At 47.1% G+C, this 24,299-nt stretch overlaps 4 protein-coding genes across 4 annotated transcripts; all 4 read left to right on the forward strand.

Moving 5' to 3' along the window:
* Positions 1–615: 615 nt before the first annotated feature.
* Positions 616–1,859, forward strand: BHQ10_006314 (uncharacterized protein; the record flags this gene model as incomplete). Its single annotated transcript, XM_040878887.1, has 4 exons — positions 616–632; positions 688–838; positions 898–1,272; positions 1,338–1,859. 4 exons carry the CDS (start codon positions 616–618, stop codon positions 1,857–1,859), a joined length of 1,065 nt encoding a protein of 354 aa, XP_040734818.1.
* Positions 1,860–2,836: 977 nt separating this feature from the next.
* On the forward strand, positions 2,837–9,655 carry BHQ10_006315 (uncharacterized protein; the record flags this gene model as incomplete). Its single annotated transcript, XM_040878888.1, has 6 exons — positions 2,837–3,077; positions 3,132–4,688; positions 5,070–5,242; positions 5,320–8,527; positions 8,580–9,037; positions 9,092–9,655. 6 exons carry the CDS (start codon positions 2,837–2,839, stop codon positions 9,653–9,655), a joined length of 6,201 nt encoding a protein of 2,066 aa, XP_040734819.1.
* A 400-nt stretch (positions 9,656–10,055) lies between these two features.
* On the forward strand, positions 10,056–15,908 carry BHQ10_006316 (uncharacterized protein; the record flags this gene model as incomplete). Its single annotated transcript, XM_040878889.1, has 5 exons — positions 10,056–13,378; positions 13,433–14,924; positions 15,017–15,222; positions 15,330–15,406; positions 15,490–15,908. 5 exons carry the CDS (start codon positions 10,056–10,058, stop codon positions 15,906–15,908), a joined length of 5,517 nt encoding a protein of 1,838 aa, XP_040734820.1.
* A 5,462-nt stretch (positions 15,909–21,370) lies between these two features.
* On the forward strand, positions 21,371–23,804 carry BHQ10_006317 (uncharacterized protein; the record flags this gene model as incomplete). The annotated part of the gene is made up of 8 exons (XM_040878890.1): positions 21,371–21,495; positions 21,546–21,555; positions 21,625–21,634; positions 21,688–21,840; positions 21,892–22,520; positions 22,574–22,756; positions 22,807–23,340; positions 23,388–23,804. 8 exons carry the CDS (start codon positions 21,371–21,373, stop codon positions 23,802–23,804), a joined length of 2,061 nt encoding a protein of 686 aa, XP_040734821.1.
* Positions 23,805–24,299: the final 495 nt, after the last annotated feature.

A 24,299-nucleotide genomic window follows, 5' to 3' on the forward strand; every position in this document is an offset into this window, starting at 1 on the left:
TGATCTGCTGGGGATCATATCTCGGAGACGGGAACTGTGCCACTGGATCTGGCGCACCGTGGGATTTCCGCAGCTGGGAAGCACAGCCATGGTTTCTCAGAAAGTGGTGGTTCTTCATTGGCGGATCGCAGGGCGAGCTTTTCCAACAGACCCGATGGTGGCATGAGATGAGAGGCGATCGATTAGTAGCTCCATGGTGAGAAAGGTTCTCTTATTCTATTGTCGCCGAATGAAACTGCTCATTGAACACCCTGTCAAATATCGTTTCGTACGAAACGTCTACTTTGTTCGTCTACTCGCAGTCAGAATTGCTGATGTGAGCAATTGGGTCCACCCGGTCTGCCAACCAATCAACGAGGTTATTCGTTAGGGTTGTAAGAGTAAACCACATGCTCAACGAAGCAATGCTCACCTCATCGAGGACATATCCCAATATGTACCTATGTTAATTGGAAAATTTGGTAATCCGAGAATCTATATATAGGGAAACATGGGACCCCATCAAGGAGGAAAAGTCCAGATATGGATAAAGAGCAAGACTCTTTCTTCACCAAAAACTTTCCCATTCACATCGACCTTAATTGATTGCACTATAAGTGAAGCATCACGCGCAAAATGATGGAATACACTCGGTTAGAAGCATGTTAACTGTATATGGGAGCTTGAATTTACTGACTCCATGACAAGACTTGGCCGGTCTGGCCTGAAAATTTCCAAAGTGGTCTTCGGCGCCATGTCACTTGGTTCCTCAGATCATATGCAATGGGCCATCCCAGAAGAGCAGGCATTACCGATCCTCAAGCATGCCTTAGACCTAGGTATCAATACCTGGGATACAGTAAGTTCCCTCACTCTTTCTTGTCAAGAGTGCATGCGTTTCTAATTACCTTCGTACAGTCCGATGTATACTCGTTTGGCGAATCGGAACGCATCATTGGCAAAGCACTGAAGCATTATAACGTAGCACGTGGAAAGGTTGTTATTTTGACAAAATGTTATGGTGGCATCCCTGAGCTCGCAGATTTCGTTGGCCGCTCAGATGAGGAGAAACTCCGTATGCTAGCAGTTAACGATGGCATCATGGTCAATCGGATTGGACTATCTCGCAAGCATATCTTCGATGCAGTGGACGCTAGTGTCGAGAGACTGGGTACGTATATCGATGTATTGCAGATACATCGACTTGACCGCAACACGCCCCGTGAAGAGATCATGAAAGCACTCAATGACATTGTGGAGAGTGGAAAAGTACGTTACATCGGCGCAAGTTCGGTATGTACCTCATTTTTGTCATGTTTTTAAAATCAATAGCCAGAGCTAACCTTTACTTTCTCTAGATGCACGCCTGGGAATTCCAAGCTCTCAACAACATTGCCGACAAGCATGGATGGCACAAATTCATCAGCATGCAGGACTACCATTCTATGTTATACCGGGAAGAAGAGCGTGAGATGCATGCATATTGCCGTGATGCTGGTATTGGCATTATTCCCTGGTCTCCTCTGGCTCGTGGTCTCCTTGCTCGCCCATACAAGGTGACGCAAGAGCAGCCCACAGTTCGTCAGACGAGCGACGTGTACTCACAACTTTTAGTCGGCAAAGTGACAGAAGCAGACACTAAAATTATCAAACGTGTGGAGGAGCTGGCAGGAGAAAAGCACTGTAGTATGGCTCAAATTGCTATCGTGTGGTCTTTGAAGAAGGGAGTCAATCCTATTGTCGGCTTGGCAAGTGTTGACAGAGTAGATGAGGCCGCAGAGGCTGTTACATTGGCTTCGAATGAGCTGCTAACAGATGAGGAAATTAAAAGTCTGGATGAGCTATACGTCGCGAAACCAGAGATTTTTATGGTTGAGTAGCTAGACAGCTAGCACCCAGAACACAACACAAGTAGCTCATTTACCTCATTTGAATACCTCCTCTGTGTGATGATAACGCTCGTTGTTTGTGATAGAAATATACTTCGAGTCTTTTCATCATTGTAGTACTATCCACTTGTAAATTCATGTACTTGATGATAGCTTGGTGGTCTATCTTATATCTTTTGCAATCTGAGCATTGTATGCGCTTCTAATATCTAGCCCTAAAATGGCAAGGGTCTGTGGAGCGCCTCCTCTTTCGATTGTAACCTCAATAAAGCTTGAATGCTCTGTTATACGGCGACCAACATATATGTAAATAGACATAGAGAAGATAACGGTAATCTTTCAAGTAACAGAATTGTAAGTCTATGGAGGAATCCCCAAGATAACGTATTAATACAGATGAATTACGAATCTGCTCTTGATATAGTTGCAGTCCACCGTACACGACGGCTTGACTAGCCTAATAAACATCCCGCAAGAGTGCTGATCTCTCCATTTGGAATCATTGTCCACCAACCAAGTCGGTGCCTTTGGACATGGTTTATTAGCCTGTGCTGTCTGAGAAGGAAACAAGATGCCGAAATTTGCAAGCCCATTTACACAATTTATCGAATCGACCGTTGAGTAACCAAACAGGGGCAGGGGCAATCGATGTCAACAATCTCCACAATTAATGATTGCTTGGTTGCTACACAATTTAAAGCCAACGCTAATCTGCAGTTTCGTTACACACCTTCTCGATGGAGTTTGGTCACATTGACTCGTACTTAGCGATCCTGGTTATCTTCCTGATCCCTGTGTGGGCCATTTGCAGGTTAATCGCATGGTATCAAAGGACGCGTCAATCACCCACTATTTCGCCTTATGACACTATAAAATCCGACCTTGTGTCCGCGAAAGAGTGCAAAGGCGATGTTACTTTCCCTTCCAGCGAGAAAAGTCACAGATCTGCATCTAATACATCCGACATCATGAAGACCTCAGGCGCTCTTTGCTTGAGCCTGTTCGGGTTGTACTCCTTCGTGGCTGCTTACAATGACTATGCAAATAATGTTTTGCGCCGACAGGCTTCTACCACGAACTCGAGCTCGGTTTTAATTGACTTCGAAGTATACAAACCTGTCGAATTTGACCCTCCGAGTCAAGGATGTGACCAGGTCATTTTGTTGATGGAATATTCTTTTGGGTATAGCTATGGACAGCCATTTGTTGGTTAGTAATTTATCGAGTTGTTTTCGATACATCTATCTTATATGATGGTTATAGGAAATTTTACACCACCTGATTGCGACTTTGACACTGTCAGGATCAATTTTACGGTCACGTCACGAGGACGGCAGTTTGATCGATTGGCGTTGATGTACCTGAACGATACAGAAGTCTTCAGGACATCCACAGCAGAGCCGACCACCAACGGGATTGCGTGGACCTATATCAAAGAAATGTCGCAGTATTTGACATTGTGGAAAACTCCTCAAAAAATCATATTTGACCTCGGCAACCTGATTGACAGCACGTACACGGGATCATTCAATACTACTTTGACGGCATCCTTTACCAAGGAGAATAACGTACGAACGGCGGATTTAATCTTCCCAATCTCGGCTCACAAATCCGTGGATGATGCTGCCAGTGCTTTTAATGTCCCTTCTGATAACGCTACTGTTGATCTAACCTTTCCTAGCAATGCGCAAAGAGCGGTGGTTTCTATCTCAGCCTGTGGTCAATCAGAGGAGGAATTCTGGTGGTCGGCTGTTTTGAACGAGGACACAGACGACTTTGACTCGACTATTGGCGTACTTTACGGCTATTCCCCCTTCCGTGAGGTCCAGCTTTATATTGATGGATTACTTGCTGGAGTTGTGTGGCCATTCCCAATCATTTTTACTGGAGGTGTCGCACCCGGCTTCTGGCGGCCGATCGTCGGAATTGATGCATTTGACCTGCGGGAACCAGAAATTGATATCTCGCCTTTTCTTCCACTTCTGCTCGATGGCAAAGCACACTCCTTCGAGATCAAAGTTGCTGGTCTTGATACCCCAAGCAGTGACGACATAAGTCTGACCCAAACTGTTAATTCATATTGGATAGTTACGGGTAAAGTCTTCATTTACCTTAATGATAGCGGGGAAAATACTATCAAGCCGACTGGCGTGCCACCGACTATCAATGCTCCGGAACCGCAGTTCAGTTTTTCACGAAATCTGGTTGCGAATTCGACTACAAACGAGACCCTTTCATATTCGGTTTCTGCACACCGAAACCTCATAATCACGTCGGGGTCAAGTTCATGGACCCAAGAACTGTCATTTTATAACGACGGATATCTCAACCAAGACGGTTTGAGCCAGAGAAATATCCAGAAAACTACTGGAGTATCAATTGCTAAAGGCTTCGGCCTCGACGGAAAGTTGGAAGAATACTCAACCACATTCAGCTATCCGATCGATGTGAATACCACCTATGCCCTGACAGCAAACTCTACGGCTATCGACGCCATTATGGATCGTGGATTGTCAATATCATCCACCGGAGGCCTCGGCATATCTACTTACACGCTTACTTCAGGGCCGATCGATGTGCAGACCCACCAATGGGGCGAGGCGCATTATTATGGGAATACGACAGGCTCTTACTCCTCTGGAGAGACTACTCAAGATTTTACGGAGACCTCTGCTGGGACAACGTATAGCACCTATGTGCAAGCAATCAATGGCACTGTTGTGACGCCTAGTAGTGACTCGCAGCCCTTGTCATCGACAGCTCAGAATAGTTGGTTCTCTGCTGGAGGACGGCCTAGTATTAGGAGCATTCTGGGACGAGGTCCGAACTAGTTATTTCTATGACTATCATTTAATATTGCAGAAATTTGATGTTCGCTACTCTTTTCATTGTGCCTCGTATATAGATTTCACAATAAGATAACATTGGGTTATCGGGGACCCACCAGAAGCTTACTTAATCCCCACAGTGGAGTCCGATAAGCAAGTCACGTGCATAATTACAACCATATTCGGCCCATGCTTTGATTATTTCTCTTTCTCTTTTCTTTTCATTTCTTTGCCTCTTTCATCGCGTTGCTTTCTTTTACTCATCAGCTGGCTGGGGTAGGTGTAGCCATGACTGTCGTTACGTACAGGCAGAACATCACAGGTACACTAGATCGTTGATTGAAAATGAGTCGATTCAAGCTAACCGTTACAGACTCTATTGCGCAGTCGATAGAAAGTTTCATTGCATCGCAGATCTCACCAAACGATGAACGGCCGAACAAGCGTCGCAAATTAGATGATGACTCGACTGCAGATTTGGTCCAGGTAGCAGATACGCCTCATCGAAAGGAATATGTTGTTCTTTGTCGAATTACTATCGACTTGGTAAGTTGTTTTATCGCAAGTTGGCACACAAGCGCGCATCAATCTGACGTAGAGGGCTAAACTAATCATTTTATCAGAATTTATCAGAGCAAAGTCTTCAACATTCACTGCCCCCGTCCTATGACCTGCCCGTTCTTTTGAAGTATCGAAACGAGAAGCGCATGTTATCTTCATCTGACCTCAAACCGTCCGATCGCCCCACATCTGACAACAATACGAACGAGCACTGGCTGGATATACGGACAAAAAACAAAAAACAAACTTCTTCGTTTCAGTTGTTTGGAGGGGATGTTGGAAATCTCGTTTCGCATTTGTCGCTGGCAACTTGCGCCACCTCGATAGACACTCCTAATGGGGATCGTTCCCTCTTCAGCTACCGGGCTCGCCTCTCTTGTCAAGATTCCCGCTCGTTTCATCTGTACGTCGATGTCCTTTGGAAAGATACTTTGTTCATCCCAGCAAATGCCAAAGTCAAGGGTCCTCCGGGAATAGCTTTTGTTCAATATACACCGTCTGGAGAAGGTTTGTACCAGCAAACGACAGACCAGTTCAACAAGAGACATGTCCAATGGACGCCTCGGGACTTTTATGATAATGTTCATGTTCCAGCGAATACCCCAGCGGCATCTAGTGAGATAAAATGTCCTCTGGTCGAATGCAAGCTCTTTCCGTTTCAGAATCGGGCGGTACGGTGGTTGTTGGAGAAGGAACACGTGGAGCTAGATAAATATGGGAATGTAGTTCCAAGGAGAAAGGAAGTAGCGGGCCTACCGGAGTCTTTTCAAGAATTTACAGATGTGGATGGCCGCCGTTGTTTTTCCAGCCAACTCTACAGGGTTGTGACGACCGACATGTCTCCCTGGTACGATTCGAATAGAAACCTGAGAGGCGGCATTCTTGCTGAGGAGATGGGTCTCGGGAAAACAGTTGAGATGATTACATTGATATCTCTCCATCAGCGTGCCATGGCTGATGATGATGCACATGAATCTCTTGTCAATTCGCGCGCAACTCTCATCATCACGCCACCTGCAATCCTTGAACAGTGGAAGCAGGAGCTGCAAAACCACGCGCCTTCGCTTAAAGTCTTCGATTACAAGGGCTATCAAGCTAACTCTAAAATGTCTCAAGAAGAGCTTCTGGATATATTCAGGGATACCGATGTGGTTTTGACCACATATAATGTCCTCGCGAAAGAGGTTCATTTTGCGACCGACCCGCCGCAGCGGAATATGCGCAATGAAAAGCGATTCACAGCCCCAAAATCGCCGCTTGTACGCATTTTTTGGTGGCGTGTCTGTCTTGATGAGGCTCAAATGATTGAAAGCGGCGTCAGCAACGCGGCTCAAGTCGCCCGTCTTATTCCACGAGTGAATGCTTGGGCTGTAACGGGAACACCTATCCGCAAAGACATGAGAGACTTTTTTGGACTATTGCAGTTCTTGAGATATGAGCCATTTTGCGGCTCGATTGATCTCTGGAGCAGACTTTACAGCGCCTATTACCCAGCTTTCAAGTCAATCGTCAAGAGACTATCACTTCGACATAGTAAGCACTTCATCAGGGATGAAATGAAATTGCCACCACAGAAGAGGGTCGTTATAACCATTCCGTTTACTGCGATTGAGGAGCAGCATTATGGTCAATTATTCGAACAGATGTGCGAGGCCTGTGGTGTCGATTCTACTGGTGCTCCTCTTAATCAGGATTGGAATCCTGAATCCCAGGCCTCGATAGAGAAGATGCGAGGCTGGCTTACTAGGCTTCGTCAGACATGTCTACATCCTGAAGTTGCTCACCGAAACCGTAAAGCGCTAGGTATCAGGAACGGGCCATTAAGGTCTGTAGATGAGGTACTTGAGGTAATGATCGATCAGAACGAGACCTCCATCCGCGCCGAAGAACGTATGTTGCTTCTCTCGCAAGCTCGTCGTGGTCAATTACTTGAGAACGCCCTTCAGCGGCGAGAGGCTCTAGAGATATGGCAAAAAGGATTGGTGCGCGCAACCCAGATGGTCAGTGACTGTAGGGAGCAACTGGAAGCTGAAATTGTAAAATCCAAAAGTAGCGGCGGGGACGCTTCAGATCAAGACTCGGACGTCGAAAGTGGAAAGGATGAAGCCGATCAGTCAGGAAAGACAAGTCGCATCGGAGCATGTAAAGCACGTCTTCGAGCAGCTTTGGAAGTACAGCATGTTTGCAAGTTCTTCACCGCCAATGCTTTCTATCAAATCAAGACCGATGAGAAGATGACGAAGCCTAACTCGGAAGAGTTCAAGGCCCTAGAGAAAGCCGAAGGAGAAGCCTACGATGAAGCAAAGCTGATCCGAAAGGAGCTACTCAAAGACGTCGCGCGAAAGGTCAGAAGGTACATCAAAGTTCTTGATGATAAAGCAAACAATAATTCATTTGTCAAAATCCCTGTGTTGAAAGCTCAACTTCCGACATTGGGAATTGAGGCGCGCCGGTTATTCGAACGACTGGAGGATTTCTGTGACGCTATGAATGAAAACCGCGAGCAATTCAACGAGTGGAGGGACGCAATGATCAAATTGCTTCGACAGTCGCTTATTGACGAAGAGAAAACCAGTGAGCTCGAAGGTAATGAGTACGAGACATCAACCAAACATCAAGATGAAATGTACGTCTACATGGAAGGCCTTCGTGTAATGTACGCCGATCGTCATGATGCTCTTACTGGTCAAACGAATTTCTTGATTAAACATGAAGTCGAGGTCGGAACAGCCGAGGCACATGAGGAAAAGGGCCCATCTCCTGAATTATACCTCAAGATTATGGAAACCCGTAAAAAGCTGAAGCCAAAAGCCGATCTTGGATCGCTACGAGGGATCATCAGCGATATGCGCACCCTAACTACGTCATTGGAATGGCAAGCCAATGAAGGGAGTACACGAGCTCGAGCTGAAGCTGTTATTGTCAACGAAGCTCTTGAGCGCGTGAGTAAGATATCAGCAGAGCAAGCAAAAGTCATCACAGCCTTGGACAAGGAAGTTGAATTGTTCCGAGACACTATGAATAACAGATTGGAATACTATAGACAATTGCAACAAATTTCGGACACTGTCGCACCATACGACGAAGAAAGCGTGGGCAAGCCTGTTGACCAGGCAGCCTACGATTCGAAACTCGAAGCCGAGAATAAGATGCAGCAGAAACTGGATAGTCTGCAATCTAAGCGACGGTATTTGATTCATTTACGAGATGAGTCGGAGCCAGATGAGAGTACACGACAGTGTATTATTTGTCAATGCACGTTTGAAGTTGGTAAGTTACTTTCACACGCACAGTGTCCAAGTATCAATGTTAACATTCCTAGGCGTTTTGACTGTCTGTGGTCACAAGTATTGCAAGGACTGTTTACGCATCTGGTGGCATCAACACCGGACATGTCCAGCATGCAAGAAGAAGCTCAAGGCAAACGATTTCCATCAAATCACATACAAGCCAAAAGAGCTGCTTGCACGAGAGGAAAGAACTCCTACAAAGATTGAACATGAGCGACCCTCGCAGAATGGCATATACTCAGACATTAGCACTGGCATTTTGCAAGAGATCAAGGACATTGATCTTCCGACTTCTTTCGGCACAAAGATCGATACGTTGTCTCGACATCTGATGTGGCTACGGGAGCATGATCCTGGAGCCAAGTCGATTGTGTTTTCTCAATACAAAGACTTTCTTGGAGTTTTGGCCAATGCTTTTTCTCGGTTCGGGATAGGATACAGTAGTGTGGAGGCCAAGGATGGGATCCAGAGGTTTAAAGAGGATCCGGCGGTATGTTCTATATGGCGATTATATTGAATGATTAATGGCTAATGAATACTGCAGGCTGAAGGCTTCCTTTTGCATGCTCGAGCTCATTCGTCTGGGCTAAATCTTGTCAATGCGACCCATGTCTTCCTCTGCGAGCCCTTGATCAACACTGCAATCGAGCTACAAGCCATAGCTCGTGTGCATCGTATCGGTCAACATCGCCCAACGACAGTATGGATGTATCTCGTCTCCGACACGGTCGAGGAATCAATCTACCAAATTTCCGTCTCTCGGAGACTGAGCCACATCGTACAAAAGGAAAAGGAGATGGAAAAGCAAAAAGTCCTGCACTCACCAAGTCCTGGACTCAAAAACGGAACCACTATAGAAAATCTTACCGAAACAGCGATCGACTCGGCTAATTCTCTTGAAATGCAAGATGCTACTTTGGGCAAATTGCTGGCTTCAGGCGTTTCGGGAGGCGAGCTAGTTGGTAAAGATGATCTTTGGCAGTGTCTTTTTGGCGATGGACAGAGAAGAACTTCACCCAGTCAGAACGATGACGCCGTGCGGGAAGTTGATCGTTTCTTGAGAGGAGAGGCGGCCGAGAAACGGCGACAGGATCCAGTGTATATTTGATTGGAGATGTTTGACGAACTTGGTTATGAATTATGTTATAGAGATGATGTACGATTCGGTAATCTAGAGAGCGACGACCTTGGAACACAATAAGTATCAATGAAATACACTAATTGAATAGTACACAAGACAAATTAACTTTTCTTCTTTAATTTTCTTTTCTTTTCTTGAAAAAGCATTGTCAAAGAGCCGACTGTACAAGTCACGTGAACTTCTACATACTTCCATTTGGCGGGCTCCAGAAGCGGTCAATGATTTACAATCATCCAATTCCGCTGCCTGGCTGTGGCGTATAAACAACAGATACATACATAGCTCGAGGTCAGGTCTGCACATGGTAATCTCATCACGATAAACTCGAAACATCCATGAGTCTCTCCGAAACATCCCACAGCTCATAATGTCCTCAGGCGAGAGCCCTGAAGCTCGCGAGCTCAGCTTGGTCTCCAAAGTGGAGCTCCGAATTGCCCTGGCCGACTCAGACGAGAAGCTCCAAAAGCTGCTCCAGACATATCTAGCCCCCTTACTCCTAAAACTAGCATCAGAGCATCTAGCCGTGCGCAACAAGGTCATCGCAATCTGTCAACATATCAATTTGAGGATAAAGCCGCAATCAATACAGCTACCCGTTACCGCGCTGTTGAAGCAGTTCAAGGAACAGAGCTCGCAGTTAATCAGACATTTTGATCTGATTTATATTCAGCAGGGAATCGATCGACTTGATGCGTCGGCACGAGTAGAGCTGTTACCTGCTGCGTTGCAGGGTATTGCTGAGCTTGATGTTACATCCGCCCAGACAGCGAGTGTGTTTAATCTGATTTTGAGGTTGTTGCCTTTGTTACGGCTGCCGCCAAAGGATAGTCCCGAGGATCAGAAATTGGGCGAGAAGCTTTCTCTTTCAAAGGCAGATACGCGATCTTTGGCCTTTTGGTTGGGAAAATTGCTGCTTCTGTCGCAAGCAGCGAAAGACGCTCGTACATGTCCCGGGCTGTCTCCGTCAGAGTACACATTTCTCAACAAATCGGCCACTTACGAAGAAACTTGGAATCCTACTGTGCAAGGCGGGCTGAATCTGACAGAGACGAAATATTTCGTCGCAAAGTTCCTTGCGAGCGGCGCTTTCGACAATTCAGATCGATTTTTACCAGCTGTCATACTCTCCGCTGACTCTAACTCTCGCCTCTCAGACATTGGCGACGATATTCTGAAGCGATTCAACCCCGACCTCGAAGATGCTGAGGTTGTTGAACAGTTGTATAAGCTCTACTTCGGAACTACAGGAAGCGATGCGGCTCTTTCTGCACGTATCCCGCTTCAGGTCAAGATCCTGAGCTTTCTTGGTAAATCCGTGAAAGCAACCACATACACCGGCGAGATTAGCAAGCTACTCGACGAAGGCTTGTTTTCGTCTATTGCCCAATCTGCGCAGGGTCTGCAGGCCTCCAAGCTAAGGTCTCAGATTTTCATGTTCATCACCTGGGTTGTTCGTATGGGCGCGCCGTCTGATTTGAAGGTTATTGCGCCAAATGCTGTTGTTGGATTACGTCAATTTGTCGAGTCGCAGGGGTGGCCAGATCCAGGTGCTAGTGGTCAAAGATTGTCTCAGACGGATGTCGGTCTACGAGGATTGGCATATGAAAGTATCGGCGTGTTGTCTCCAAAAATTGTGTCAGGTGGCGGCGTAGACTACATTGATATGGATCTTCTACGATGGCTCTTTAGCTCACTTGCTTCGGACGCCTCGGCTGCAGAGATATACGTTAGCATAGAGCAAGCATTGGGCAGTATTCTGAATTCTTGCACCGGAAACCTTCCTGAAGGCGTACAGTCTGAGCTTGGAAACTTTCTCGAATTCCAGATGCAGAGCCAACCCGGCACGGATTCTTCGTTGACTGGTTACCCTATCGTTCGCAGTACGCACTATACTGCTGTACGATATGCCAATCGGTGTCTACCCTATTGGGACCTCACTGCTCGATGGATCGATCTTCTTGCTATTGCTAATACGTCACAAGCAACAAGAGAGGTCATTGAAGAAGGAAAGAAGGGTCTCCATCCGTACTGGTATCGAATGCTCAACCCTGTCAGGGGTGCACCATCTTCAACAAAGTTGGAGGATTTACCACAATACAAGTTCCCCAGCTTTCAGCAAGCAGCACAATTGCTGGTGAAACTAGGTGATTCAGACCCATCAAAAAGCGATTCACGCGGTGTTATTGCACCAGCAGTTCGCTTCTGCAAAAATCTACTAGTCTGGGAAGCATTATCAAAGACGCAAGCACCTATTGACATAGACCAAGAATGGGAGTATAAACTCGAGACCCTCCTTCGATCCGACGCGCAAATGAGACACGGCGTTAGGGATATTATCTCTCAACAATCTAATTCGGTGATGACGACATGGCTGAATAGTGCTCTAACCGGTGTCATTCGATCAACCGGACTCCAAAGCAGCGACTGCGGTCGAGACTTTCTTGACATCGGCTCATTGACTTCGAACCAAGACATAGCAACAGTTACATCCAAAGCTCCATCAATTCTAGAGCGAATCTACTCGACTAACGATCATGTACTTCAGCGCATTGCGGCAAGGAGTTTTGGGATTCTCGCTTCTCATACATCCGTCACCGAGACCGATTGTCAACATGTATTCTCTGAATTATTCAATACAAGCACAGGATGGAAAGGTGCTGTCGGTGAAGCAGCCAATAAAGTCCGAGGAGCTGTTCTTGCTGCATCGTATCTGCTTAGTCGATTGGCATATCGTAGAAGATTGAGTGTCATTCCTGAAGCACAAATCGAACAATATATCGCGCTCGTCATTGTGATACTGGATCAATCAAGAGACTCACAACTTTCTGAGGCTGTGCAAGTGACTATTGGCCAACTAGCGCTCGCACAAGTACTCAATTACGGCAAATTATCCGAGGCTGGTAGTTGGAAGACTATCCAGTCTAAGCTTGAAGAACAGGCTAAGAAAGAGCAGGAAAATGCAATTCACGCATTAGGTCAGTTGTCATTGGTTGTGCTACGTGATGGGGGTGAAGATCAAGCGGCGTTTAATGAAATCATGACATCGCTGCATGGATTGCATGAAATTCGCAAACCAGAAGTCCAGTTCCCAGTCGGAGAGTCTTTGAGTACTGCTGCTGCAGGATGGGCATCAAAGTCATTGATCGGTGAATTTGACGTGGACGAGACTCCATTGGATGCAAAGATCCCAGCAACTATCCTTTCAGAGCTGGCTGATAAGCTAATCACAGATTGCAAGGCTTCCAAGCCTTCGCTACGAAAGGCATCCGCTATCTGGGCGCTCTGTCTCGTTAAAGATTGCGGAGAGCTTGAAGGAGTGCAACAACGGCTTCGGGCATTCCAGGCTGCGTTCGCTGGTCTCCTGGCTGATCGGGATGAGGTTGTACAAGAAACAGGCTCGAGAGGATTGAGTCTGGTGTATGAAATGGGTGACCAGGATTTGCGAGACGATCTCGTGCGCGATCTGGTTGGCTCTTTCACTGGCAATGGTGCCAACATGGGAGGCAAAGTTACAGGCGACACGGAGCTTTTCGAGCCCGGTGCTCTTCCGACTGGTGAAGGGAAATCAGTCACTACGTACAAGGACATCATGAATCTGGCATCTGAAGTTGGTGACCCAAGTCTCGTTTATCGATTCATGTCCTTGGCGTCAAACAATGCAATCTGGTCAAGCCGAGCAGCATTTGGCAGGTTTGGCCTCAGTAATGTCTTGTCGGACTCGAGTGTGAGCGGATATCTTGCTAGAAACCCGAAGATTTATCCCAAGTTGTATCGGTACCGATTTGACCCAAATCCGAATGTGCAAAGGTCAATGAACGACATTTGGCAAGCGCTTGTCAAGGATTCTACAGCTCTGCTAGATATCCAATTCGATGCAATCATGGATGATTTGTTGTCCAGTATCATCGCGGGAAGAGAGTGGCGAGTTCGTCAAGCTAGCTGTGCTGCTATTGCAGATCTGTTACAAGGACGCTCGATTGAAAAGTACGACAAGTATCTCAATGAGATTCTAAGCAAAGCCTTCAAGGTCATGGATGACATCAAGGAGTCTGTACGTACAGCAGCTTTGCGGCTTTGCCAAGTCATTACGAATATCTTGATTCGCACCCTCGAAGTCGGAGATACAGACTCGAAACGAGCAAAGACTATGCTAGGACATATCATCCCATTCCTTCTAGGTCAAGACGGTATGGAGTCAAGTGCACAAGAGGTACAAGGTTATGCGATATCGACATTGGTACAGATCATCAAGAAGAGTCCAAGTGGTCTTCTACGTCCATTCATGGCTCATATATTGGAGAAGTTCCTATCTTCCCTAAGTTCTCTTGAACCTCAGGCGGTGAACTACGTCCATCTGAATGCAGACAAATACGGACTTACCGGACAGGAGATTGATAAAATGCGTCTATCGAGTATTCGAATGTCCCCGATGATGGAAAGCATTGAACGATATCTTCTAGACGGTCTGGATGAAACTGCTATGAAAGAGGTTGCCGCCAGATTAGAGGTAGTTCTACGCACTGCTGTGGGCTTGCCCTCGAAGGTCGGGTGTAGCAGAGTCCTAGCTCTCCTAAGCGGAAAGCAACTCCTGTTTGGTCCTTATGCCGACAGATTTATACAACTATTGACTAAGCACGTTCTTGACCGCAACGAGACAGTCAGTGTTTCGTACAGTGCCTCTATCGGATATATGATCCGATTGGCAAGTGACGAGCGCGTGCTAGAGACCATTGCTTTCACCAAATCACTATATTTCAATTCGGAGGAGACTTCTCAGCGGACAGTCGCCGGAGAAATTCTACATTCCATGTCGAAGCTGTCAAGTGATAGGTTTGCAAACTTCGCTACGGCAGCCCTACCATTTGTGTTTGTCGCCAAACAAGACATTGATGAACAAACTCGCGAGATATTCGAAAAGACCTGGCAAGACAACGTCGGTGGACCTCGTGCAGTCGCTTTGTACCTAAAAGAAATCACAGCAATTATATCCGAGCGGCTAGAATCGTCCAATTGGACCATTAAACACAGTGCCTGCCTTGCGACAGCTGACGTGGTCATCAGTCTCGGGAAATCCCTCGATCAATCAACAGCAGAAATCGTCTGGCCGATTCTAGAAAAGGCCGTGAATGGGAAAACGTGGGACGGTAAGGAGAAGGTTTTGAAAGCTTTTGTCAAATTCGTGGAAAACTCGCGGACCTTTTGGCAATCCAGGGGAGACGTCAGCCAACAAATGAAAGTAAGCACAAGACAGATTAGTTTCCTGCAGCCCTATTCAATAGTCTGGCGATTAGACTTGCGGAGCGGCCGGCTACTAACCATGTTTGCCAGGTGATTATTCTCAGAGAAGCCAAGCGAAATAACGTGGCGTATCGCCCACACGCACTAAATGCGTTGGCAGATTTCGCAGAGATCCGGCGACCTGATTTGGACCTCCTTTCGGACGCCATCATGATTGTTGAGCCAATTATTGCCGACCTCGATGATAGCGACAATGTCAAGATGGATATCGATGGGGACCACTCTTCCAAAGCCCTGTGAGTCCAAGCTTAGCGTAGACCCCTGCTGCTCTCCATGCTCCTCGGGCTTTTAGCTTCAGATTATTTCTTCTGTCCGGTAAGGCTGAGTAACTGATTCATGACAGGGAGAATGAGACGTTAGCAGCATGTACCAGGTGTTTGATCCGGTGCATAAACCCCACAGTTAAAGTGCCTGCATCTGGTGAGTTGACAGCAGCCGTTTAGAGTTTTGAAATGGTTGAAACTTGACTATATCGATCCACTAACATACGTAACGAGCCACAGATCAGCTGAAGTTCGTCATCAAGTGTGTCGAACAATGCCTACAGGGGAACAGGCGACAAGTGATGGACAACCTCTACACCGGTTTACAGGGCGTCTTTGATAGGATAGGGGATGAATTATCCGGAGAGAAACAAACAGTGGACCGCCCGGCGCTACAAGAACGATTACAAATGTTGGGTGATGGCCTCCTATTCGCTGAGATCGACCCGTCTATCGAAAGCCTTCGTCTCAAGCGTGCCCGAGCAGCAGAAAAATTCATCAAAGTGGCTTCTCAGGGGACAGCGGCTGCACAGGCCACTAGCGAAGCGGGCGCGGGGGTCCTGAGTGACAGACAACGACAACGCATGGAGCTGTGGCTGGCGCAAGAGCGAGCTGAATCAATCCAGCAGATTCTTAAATCTGCCCTACGAGAGCTGTGAGCGAAGAGCGAAGTGGTTAGACCCTGCCCTAGCCACGTTATGATGTGGGCTTGCTTAGCCTACTTCACTAAGTCCATCTCGACCGGTTTGTCGTCCTTGGGTATACGCTACCGGGATTACTAGTGTGATATAGCGGACTCGGAGTAGGGGCAAGCTGATTGGGAGAGAGAAAATTTTCACCACGTGGAAGATCGACGAGATGGCCTTAGCATGTTCAAGTTGCAATTGAATACGATTTGACATTACCGCTACGTACGGAGCGCGTACGACTATGTATACAGCATATGGACAGAGTACGTATTGACATCTCAGGGGAGACATGAAACAAACCCCGAGATTTCTCCGTGGGTATGTTATGTGATCAGAGTAGTCATATAGACCAGTCAGAAATCATAGACACGATATATCTATATTGTATACATTGAAGTGATGATTATTCTCGGCGCTTAAGGGAAATCGATCCGTACCCCTGTCCTTGGAAAGCTGCAGGACTACCAGGTATCTGTGCGGTATTGAATTATGTTTTGATTTCGTCCCGAACACGAGAAACTCTGAATTGAGCGCCAACACGGCCCAAGTCAGCATGGTCAGATCCATTGACTTTTCCTCTCGACAGAGGATACGGAACTGCGCGGATATTCTCAAATATTTCCACCTGCTAAGTTACTAGTTACTGCTTACCACGTATTAGGTCCCATCAGATCTCCTAGATATAATATATTGCATCTGGCACAAAACGTCGCGCCTAGGATGGAAAGAGTAATGTATGCCGTACGCGCGATACCCACTAGCAATTCCGAATTGAGTTAAACTTTAGAGTTTTTATTTTTCTCTTTCATTTAGACTTTCATTCGCGCACGGAGGAGAGCAGCTTGACAGCTTCGTATAGAGAGTTAAATTGGGCACAATGCCTGGTTCGGAAGGAGGACTAGGCTCAACCCTACCTTCTTTCAAGGTCCGCGGGGATGTTGGTTAGTGTGCCAGGTCTTGCCATGTGCGTGATAAGTCAATTTCGGATTTAGGATCTGGTCTAGCCCTGGTCTAACTCGATAGCCTTAAGGTCAATGGTACGCACTATGTATGTACTATGTGCTAGTATAGTAGGCTAGCACTAGGGCGAATCGAATCGTGATTTACTTTCCCCACTTTTTCTGGGAGAAGTTGATGAGTCTGCAATGTGCATATGCGGCCCGCCGGATAATCTAAGCCTAGACAGGAAGTGATAAGCGGGATCACACCAATCATTTGCGAGAACGGCGACATTAGACTTGGTTGCTAAAACGTTAGGGCCCTCAGGGGGAACATGGTTCAATACGTCCAAGCTGACGCTGTACAGACCGTATTGACAATACGGCGTACGTGCGAGTTTACAGAGTCTACCTACTCTGTAGACAGTCTAACTAGCTCAAAAAATACGGTCCCGACTGAGTGGGAAGGATCTGACCTTGTTTCTTTTGTGTGGGCACCGACTCGCCCGAACTCAAAATTACAAGCCCAGGACTCCGTAAAAAGTCTTAACGTCCCTGCTATACCAGCGCAATAGTTCGTGCTGGCGTCATGCAGACTAATTGCGTCGACACCCTTTTCGACTTCACCTGCCTTTCTGGGCTGTTAGGTTGTTGGGTTAATTCAGGATGACTTTTCCATCGCGAATGATTGCATTTGTTGTGTTCGGGTGTTCTGCTAATGCAGACTGAAACAGTTCGCTTGCAACCACGACGCCTCAGCCCTAATGACGATCAGCCAGCCATGGCTACGGTCTGCATGGAGTTCATGAGAAAGCAGATTTCTTCGGCGACCTACAATCCTACACATGCGACTCTCCAGAACTTTGACATGAGTCAAAGCTAGATTAGAGTAGAATAAACTCTGGTCTATAAGTATGGCTATTGATTTTTACAATTATACTCAGAGTCTCATGGAACAACTGAAGGTCTAAGCACGGAGATGTATCCACGGAGTTTACTTGCACGGGAAGAAGGGTCAGGATGTAATGCATCCTGTATGCACAGCTGAAGAAGGAAATCATGACTTTCCTTTTGCTAGACACTAGTTACGTACTACAGTCGGCCGAGTGAAAAATGACAGGGAAAAGAAAGGGTTGGCCAAGCTGATCTGTCATCGCGCCCCACATGTGACAACCACATGGTTTTCTATTTTCTTAAACTTCAAACGCTCTGACCTGGTCTAGCCGCTTTTCTCTGGTGGTACGCTGTATGTACCGATACGCCGTATACGATACGCGCCGCACAGGACGACATCCACGTTAACTGTCAGGCTGTTAGTCTTGTTACGGATGGTATAGTACAGTACATAGTATATCAGAGGTCATATAGGGCTAGTAGTAAGGTCTGACCCCAATATTGCACGCAAATCAACACGCTCCGAGCCGGGGCCGATCGATCACCATGACGGCGGCCTGGACATAATAATTCATTTGTTAAGATCAGACTTGAAATCAGCTTCGTACGTTCAGTAGACTACGTAAGTGACCAGTCTAATCGCAAAGTCCTTGGGAACAAGATCCACCCGGCGATTACATATTTCGTTTGCTGTTCGTGACGATACTAAACTTAGGCATGGCATGGCATCATGATAAGGCCGATCTACTTCCCATGTCGTGATCCGACCGACAAAAGCTATAAGAAAAAGGAGTGAGGCGTCGAACCATTGGTGGACGGCAGACTTTGCAGTTTCCGAACCCTAATTGACTGATTCAGTCGCCGCGCTTTGACCACATACTGGCATGCATGTGCTGAACCACTGTGCTGGGCTCGAAGCGAAAGTCTAAGACCGACATTGTACGGAGTAGTAGAATCCGGTCCAGATGCTCTTATCTCATTGGGCTAAGGCTGGTCTTCGTATCTAGCTTCTTTGTTTTTTTCCCCCTGCTGGCGCATGAAGTTGGTATGACATGATGTCTCTCGGATTTGGTCGGTAATCCTAATTTCCCCCGGGATTGCAGTACGATCGAGAACATGAACCACGCTTGACGATGTTTTGACGATGGCGAAACGACGGTCGGAAAGCAGAATGCAAGGTGTGAAAGACCCGTAATATAATACACACGATACCAAATACTACACTAGTGGAACCGAAGTGCTTAGACAAAGCTTGGCATCCGGGGCGGCCGAAAGGGTTTGTCGTGTACATTCCGATCGCAAGTTGTAGGATCATCTAGCCTAAACACTACCGAGTTTTGTCCGTTCTACGCAGTGTTAGCTTTGGATGACTGGATTCTCCAGTTGTTTCTTCATTTCATCACTGACGAAACAAGCGTGAGTTCACTGGCTCCCACCGACGGAGTGATGCGCCGTACTCCGTCCATAGCCATATTGTACAGACTTTAACTAACTGACTAAGTTACAAGTCTACGATTACCATTACTAATTGTAGTCTAGACACTCTCGACAATGTATTGTATACTAGTAAAATGCGCTTAGGTCTTGAGTCATGATAAGGCCAGACCCTATTATCCGGCGCTGATTGACCGGATACGCTTACAGCATTGAGCTCCAATGGGCCCTCCAAAGGGCTTGCGACAGATCATGACTGCTACAGCGTCGACGACACAATGACGTCCAACCTACTTGTCAATCAGCAAAAAGAACTTTGGACTGACATCGGAATGCATGGAATGCGTCTCAGAAAATAAATGGAAAACGACTGTGCATGGTGCATATTCCGAGCCATGTGGAATAATCTGCAATTTGCCACGGACGAATAGTACGGCGTACTAGTGTATATGGTTAGTGCGTATGGTACAATACAAAAGTTGGCAGATGTCCCACTCTGACATACTTCGTACAGTACGATCGAACGAATCCAGTCCTCTGTCAGCACCGAAGCACGGTGTTCGTGCAATGTGACTGAACTGGGTTAGAGTTGTTTCTTCTGCCATGATTCGGGCCAACGAACTCGACGATTCACATCGATCATTCAGGCGGAGTATCGCAGCCAAACCGACACACCAAAGGGGGCGTGGCTGAGCATCAGATGTCAAGAGAGAATGTGCCCTTCTTCTCCCCTGTTCTCTCGTTATACATAGTATGCATGCATGCATGAACAGTTCTGAGGGTGTGTGGGAGTGTTGTCGAGAGAATGCAAGGAAACTGCAGCACCGCGGAGTAATGTTGTCCCATAGCAGCCAGGTACCGTCACGTCACGTCTGGTCTGGTCGAGGCTGGCTGGCACAAACAGACAAACAGACAAAACAAGGACTCGCTTAGCCTGCAGATAAGCCCGATTCAGCTAGGCGTGAACCACCATACTGCTTCATGCGGCCTAGCGCCTTTCATGGCTTGCAGTAACCATTTCTCATTGGCCAATCCGTCCAGCTTAGCGAGCGCGCTAGCCCTGATCGAATCGACACCAAAGCACACTAAGCCATATCGGGCACGTAACCCGGACGGACTCCGGCGCTCGGAGAACTCGGTTGGTCCCGTTAGTTTCATTTCGTCGCTCCCCTTAGTCTGTACATCTTACATACTACATAGTATGTAGTAGGGAAAACATTCCAATTTTAGCCTCATCGTTTCTCTTTCCCCAGATACTACGCATACTGCCTTTGTTTCCCTGGTCGTAATTTWTTCTKTTTTTCCTTTTTTTTTTTTTTTTTCTCCCGCTTTCTGTACTATCGTTTTTTTCTCGCGCTCGGTGTTAGACGGCCCAATTCATTTCTCCGCCACATACGGAGTACGAAGCCAGCAAGGGCAGGAATGTCACCGCCACCGCGTGGTTTGTGCCTTTGTGGGCCAGAAACTTTCATACACAGACGGCGTACGCAGCAACTGCCACGAAATACGATCTCAGTATTGCTGATGTACTGGCGGTATCGTACTAACAACCCTGTCAGAGATTTGTCACGATTTTATTGCATAGTATAGTTCGTTTCCAGGCGGCTTAGTACTAGCTGTAGAATAATATTACCACCCATCTGATGACTCTTTCTGCACAGCTCGGGTTTTCGTTCTCACTTTTGCCTGAGCTACTCTTCATGTACACCTAATCCGTACATGCATTAGTTCGAGTGCTTGCTTCTCTTTCGGTATTCCCCGTGATCACGTTGATGGGGCGGATCTGCTTTGGTCAGGACTCAGGGCTGGTCTGGGCCTGCGCCTTCCAAATCGGTCAAGCAGCAACTTTAGCTCCAATTGCTATCAACACCTCACCTCTATATATTCATCCTCTTCCCTCGCCAGCAACCTGACTCAAACTCTCTCCGTACCACACATACACGCATACATACGCCACTCATCTCACCTTCTCCCTTCTGCATAATTACCTTTAGCATGCCACATCTTGGCTGAATACTATACGACAGCCAGTTGCGCCGAAGAACCAGCTGCGAAACAATAGTTCGCATCATCAACAAACGCTCGAACTTTACCATGATACTCACCAGCACCCTGCCACTCAAAGATGGAACTATAATAGCCGGAAAACATTCCCTCCGCCTCCCAATGATTGCCCCAAAAGACGAACCCAGTAGTCCCACGACCCCGCCGGGCTTGAGCGCTCCCAGTGCTATGACTCTGAACATTCCACCTCGAGTACGCCTGCCGTCTCGATCGCGAACAGGTTGTTGGTGAGTGCTTTTGACTGTTTGGATTCTGCTTGGTTTTGACTCGCTTCTAGGACGTGCCGTGTAAGCTTATCTTTGAATGACGTCTACCTTGATTTTACATATTAACAATTATTGTTTACTCATTCGTAGAGCCGCAAAGGTATGGCTATTCTGTCCCCAACTTAGACACTGAGATAAGCTAACGCCATCTAGTAAAATGTGATGAATGTCGTCCTAGCTGTGGCCAATGTGCTCGTCTAGGTCATCGCTGCGACTACAGTCCCCGGTTGACTTTCCGCGACGACACTGCTCGTGTATTGGAACGTATGACCGAGGTCTCCACCACCGGCAATGCAGTATGGGATTGTACGTTCAGTTAGATACTACGGTTATTCGGACATGTGCTAACTTCAACAGCCAAAGCACGCTCTCATTCTCCGCCTGTCACTCCCGGTGTACACGACCCGCTGCCTCCTTTCTTCATGTTGACTTCAGATGACGAACGTGAAAAGAAAGCAGAAGCTAGCTTTCCGGGCACATATCATGTCATCGTAAATCCGGAGAGCTTTTCAAGTCTGCCAGAGTACACCGATGATTCATCATCCGTCGATCTCAACATTGGACATCTCAAGATCCGCCGGGGGTCCGGAACCAGCTCAACGCTGAGCCAAAAAGACGACCTACACAGCATCAGCGAAGTCAGTGACCCCAACACTGTAATTCTCGACACTTTCGAAGAGAGTACTCACCGCTCGCCCGTTTCCAACTGGAGGAGGGCAAGGCTCTCTCCGGCATCGGATATCACTTCGGCCTCTACTCTGGCCTCCCCTACCTTCTTCCCTCCCGAACAACATGGTCCCTTGACATTAGACCCGGCTACTGCTCGATACAGCAGCCAGGAAGAGCTACTACTCGCTCACTTCCGCGACGTGGTCTGGAAACAACTTATACAGGGCCAATCCAGTCACGATCTTTTCTCCCCCATCTCTAGTCCTATAACGCCAGGTGTAGAGATCTTTGAAGATCTCGCATCTACTTTTCAACCTGTTAGTCAAGCAACCTACACTTCCGTTATGGGTCATGCTAACATCTCACAAAGTTATATCATGCTATAATGGCCGTGTCTGCTCTCAGTCTAGCTCGTCAGCATCGCAGCAAAAGTATTGATGCTTTACAACACTATCACCAAGCATTCCCGTCCCTTCAGATCGCCCTCCGTGATACAAATGATCTTTGTTCCGACGGCCTCTTCCTCACCCACTTCCTTCTTTTGATTTATGAGGTAAGATGGCATTGCCATTGTATACTCTGTTCTCACTAACGCGAATGCAGGTCGCTGCTGCCGAAGAGGCCGGATCAAATTTATGGTCACATCACATGGCCCGGTTGACTCAGATATCTCTCATGAGGATATCGCAGTTTGGTAGCGAGCACTATCCTTACATCGTCTGGTTGGTGTGCAACATCGACCTCTACGCTTTACTCAGCGGTGCGGGCACTGGCGAGTTTCTTAAAACCATGCTTGACAACAACCTAGTTCCTGGTTCAGGAAGCCAGTTGTACCCTGTAGCTCCCAGTGGGCACAGCGTGATATATCCAGAGGAACATGACACTTTGCCTTCTGTACTTCACTTCAACCGAGAGACATTCCTCCTTGCAAGTAGACTCGCTTTTCTTGCTGCCGACCTTCGCCGAAGCGACGAATCTACCGGTTCCCCACGATCTCCGAACCAGGCTTTCGACCCTAAGGGCCGCCTTTACGAGATCAGGGACAGCTTTCATCGACTGTGGGACTGTCCACAGGCACATTACCTCTGTGAGAACATGAAAGTGCTACCTCAGCGGTCCCGTGAGGTCCTGCAAAATGTACGTTTTCACATTTTTCATTCTTTGAACAAGTACTGACGTTTTAGGCTTTGTCGCTTTACCATTCTTGCATGCTCTTTTCCTACACCGGCTTATGGAATGGACAAATACTGGGACCAGAAGGGGCCTCTAACGAGATTATTGCTCACCACACGAACAATATTTTCCACATTGCAGAGACAATCGTTCACTCGAGCCAGTTTGATCTTCGCTTTATCATATTTCCCCTTTTCATTGCCGGTGTCTCATCCTCGTCGGCGGTTCAGAAGATGATGGCAATGGATCTGATATGCAGTATGGAAAAGCAAGGCATCGGACGCAATGCGACTACTACACGACACTTGCTTCAGATGGTCTATCAGGCACAGACCGAGCAGCTTATGACTGTTGGTCACTCGGCTAATGTGGGCTGGTCAGATGTTATGGTCCAGCAGGAGATACAAATCGTCAACTTTGGATTGTAGATTAAACTGCATATACACTACATGATCATGTCTGCTTTTACACAATGTCTTTTTTTGATTTCACTTCTGGATTCCTTTGGGAAGATACACGGGTTTGGGATGGATTTTGTACTTTTATGATGATATTCATGTGAGCAAGCGATATGAGGATTGGGCCGGTTGTTTGGTTTTTGCATTTGGGCATATAGATTATATGTAACTTTGTCAGAGAGGACTTCAATACACGAGAAGACCATCAATACTACACCATTCATCAATACTACATACTACGTACTTCAATGGTGTATAATATGCAGGTGAATCACACAGTCCAGAGAGATATATACTATGTATAGATGCGAACCCTGGCTAGCGGGTCTCGGCCCGGTGCGGCAGAGCGGGTCTTGTTGAGGTGCGCCAATCACTCTACAATCTCCTTTACCATGTATTTACTGGACTTTGCGACAAAAGGCGAACTATTGAAGTGCTTTCTGCATAGAGTATAGTCAGAATGCT

The sequence above is a fragment of the Talaromyces amestolkiae genome (genome assembly GCF_001896365.1).
Source record: "Talaromyces amestolkiae strain CIB chromosome Unknown scaffold11.1, whole genome shotgun sequence".
In the NCBI taxonomy this organism is placed as follows: domain Eukaryota; kingdom Fungi; phylum Ascomycota; class Eurotiomycetes; order Eurotiales; family Trichocomaceae; genus Talaromyces; species Talaromyces amestolkiae.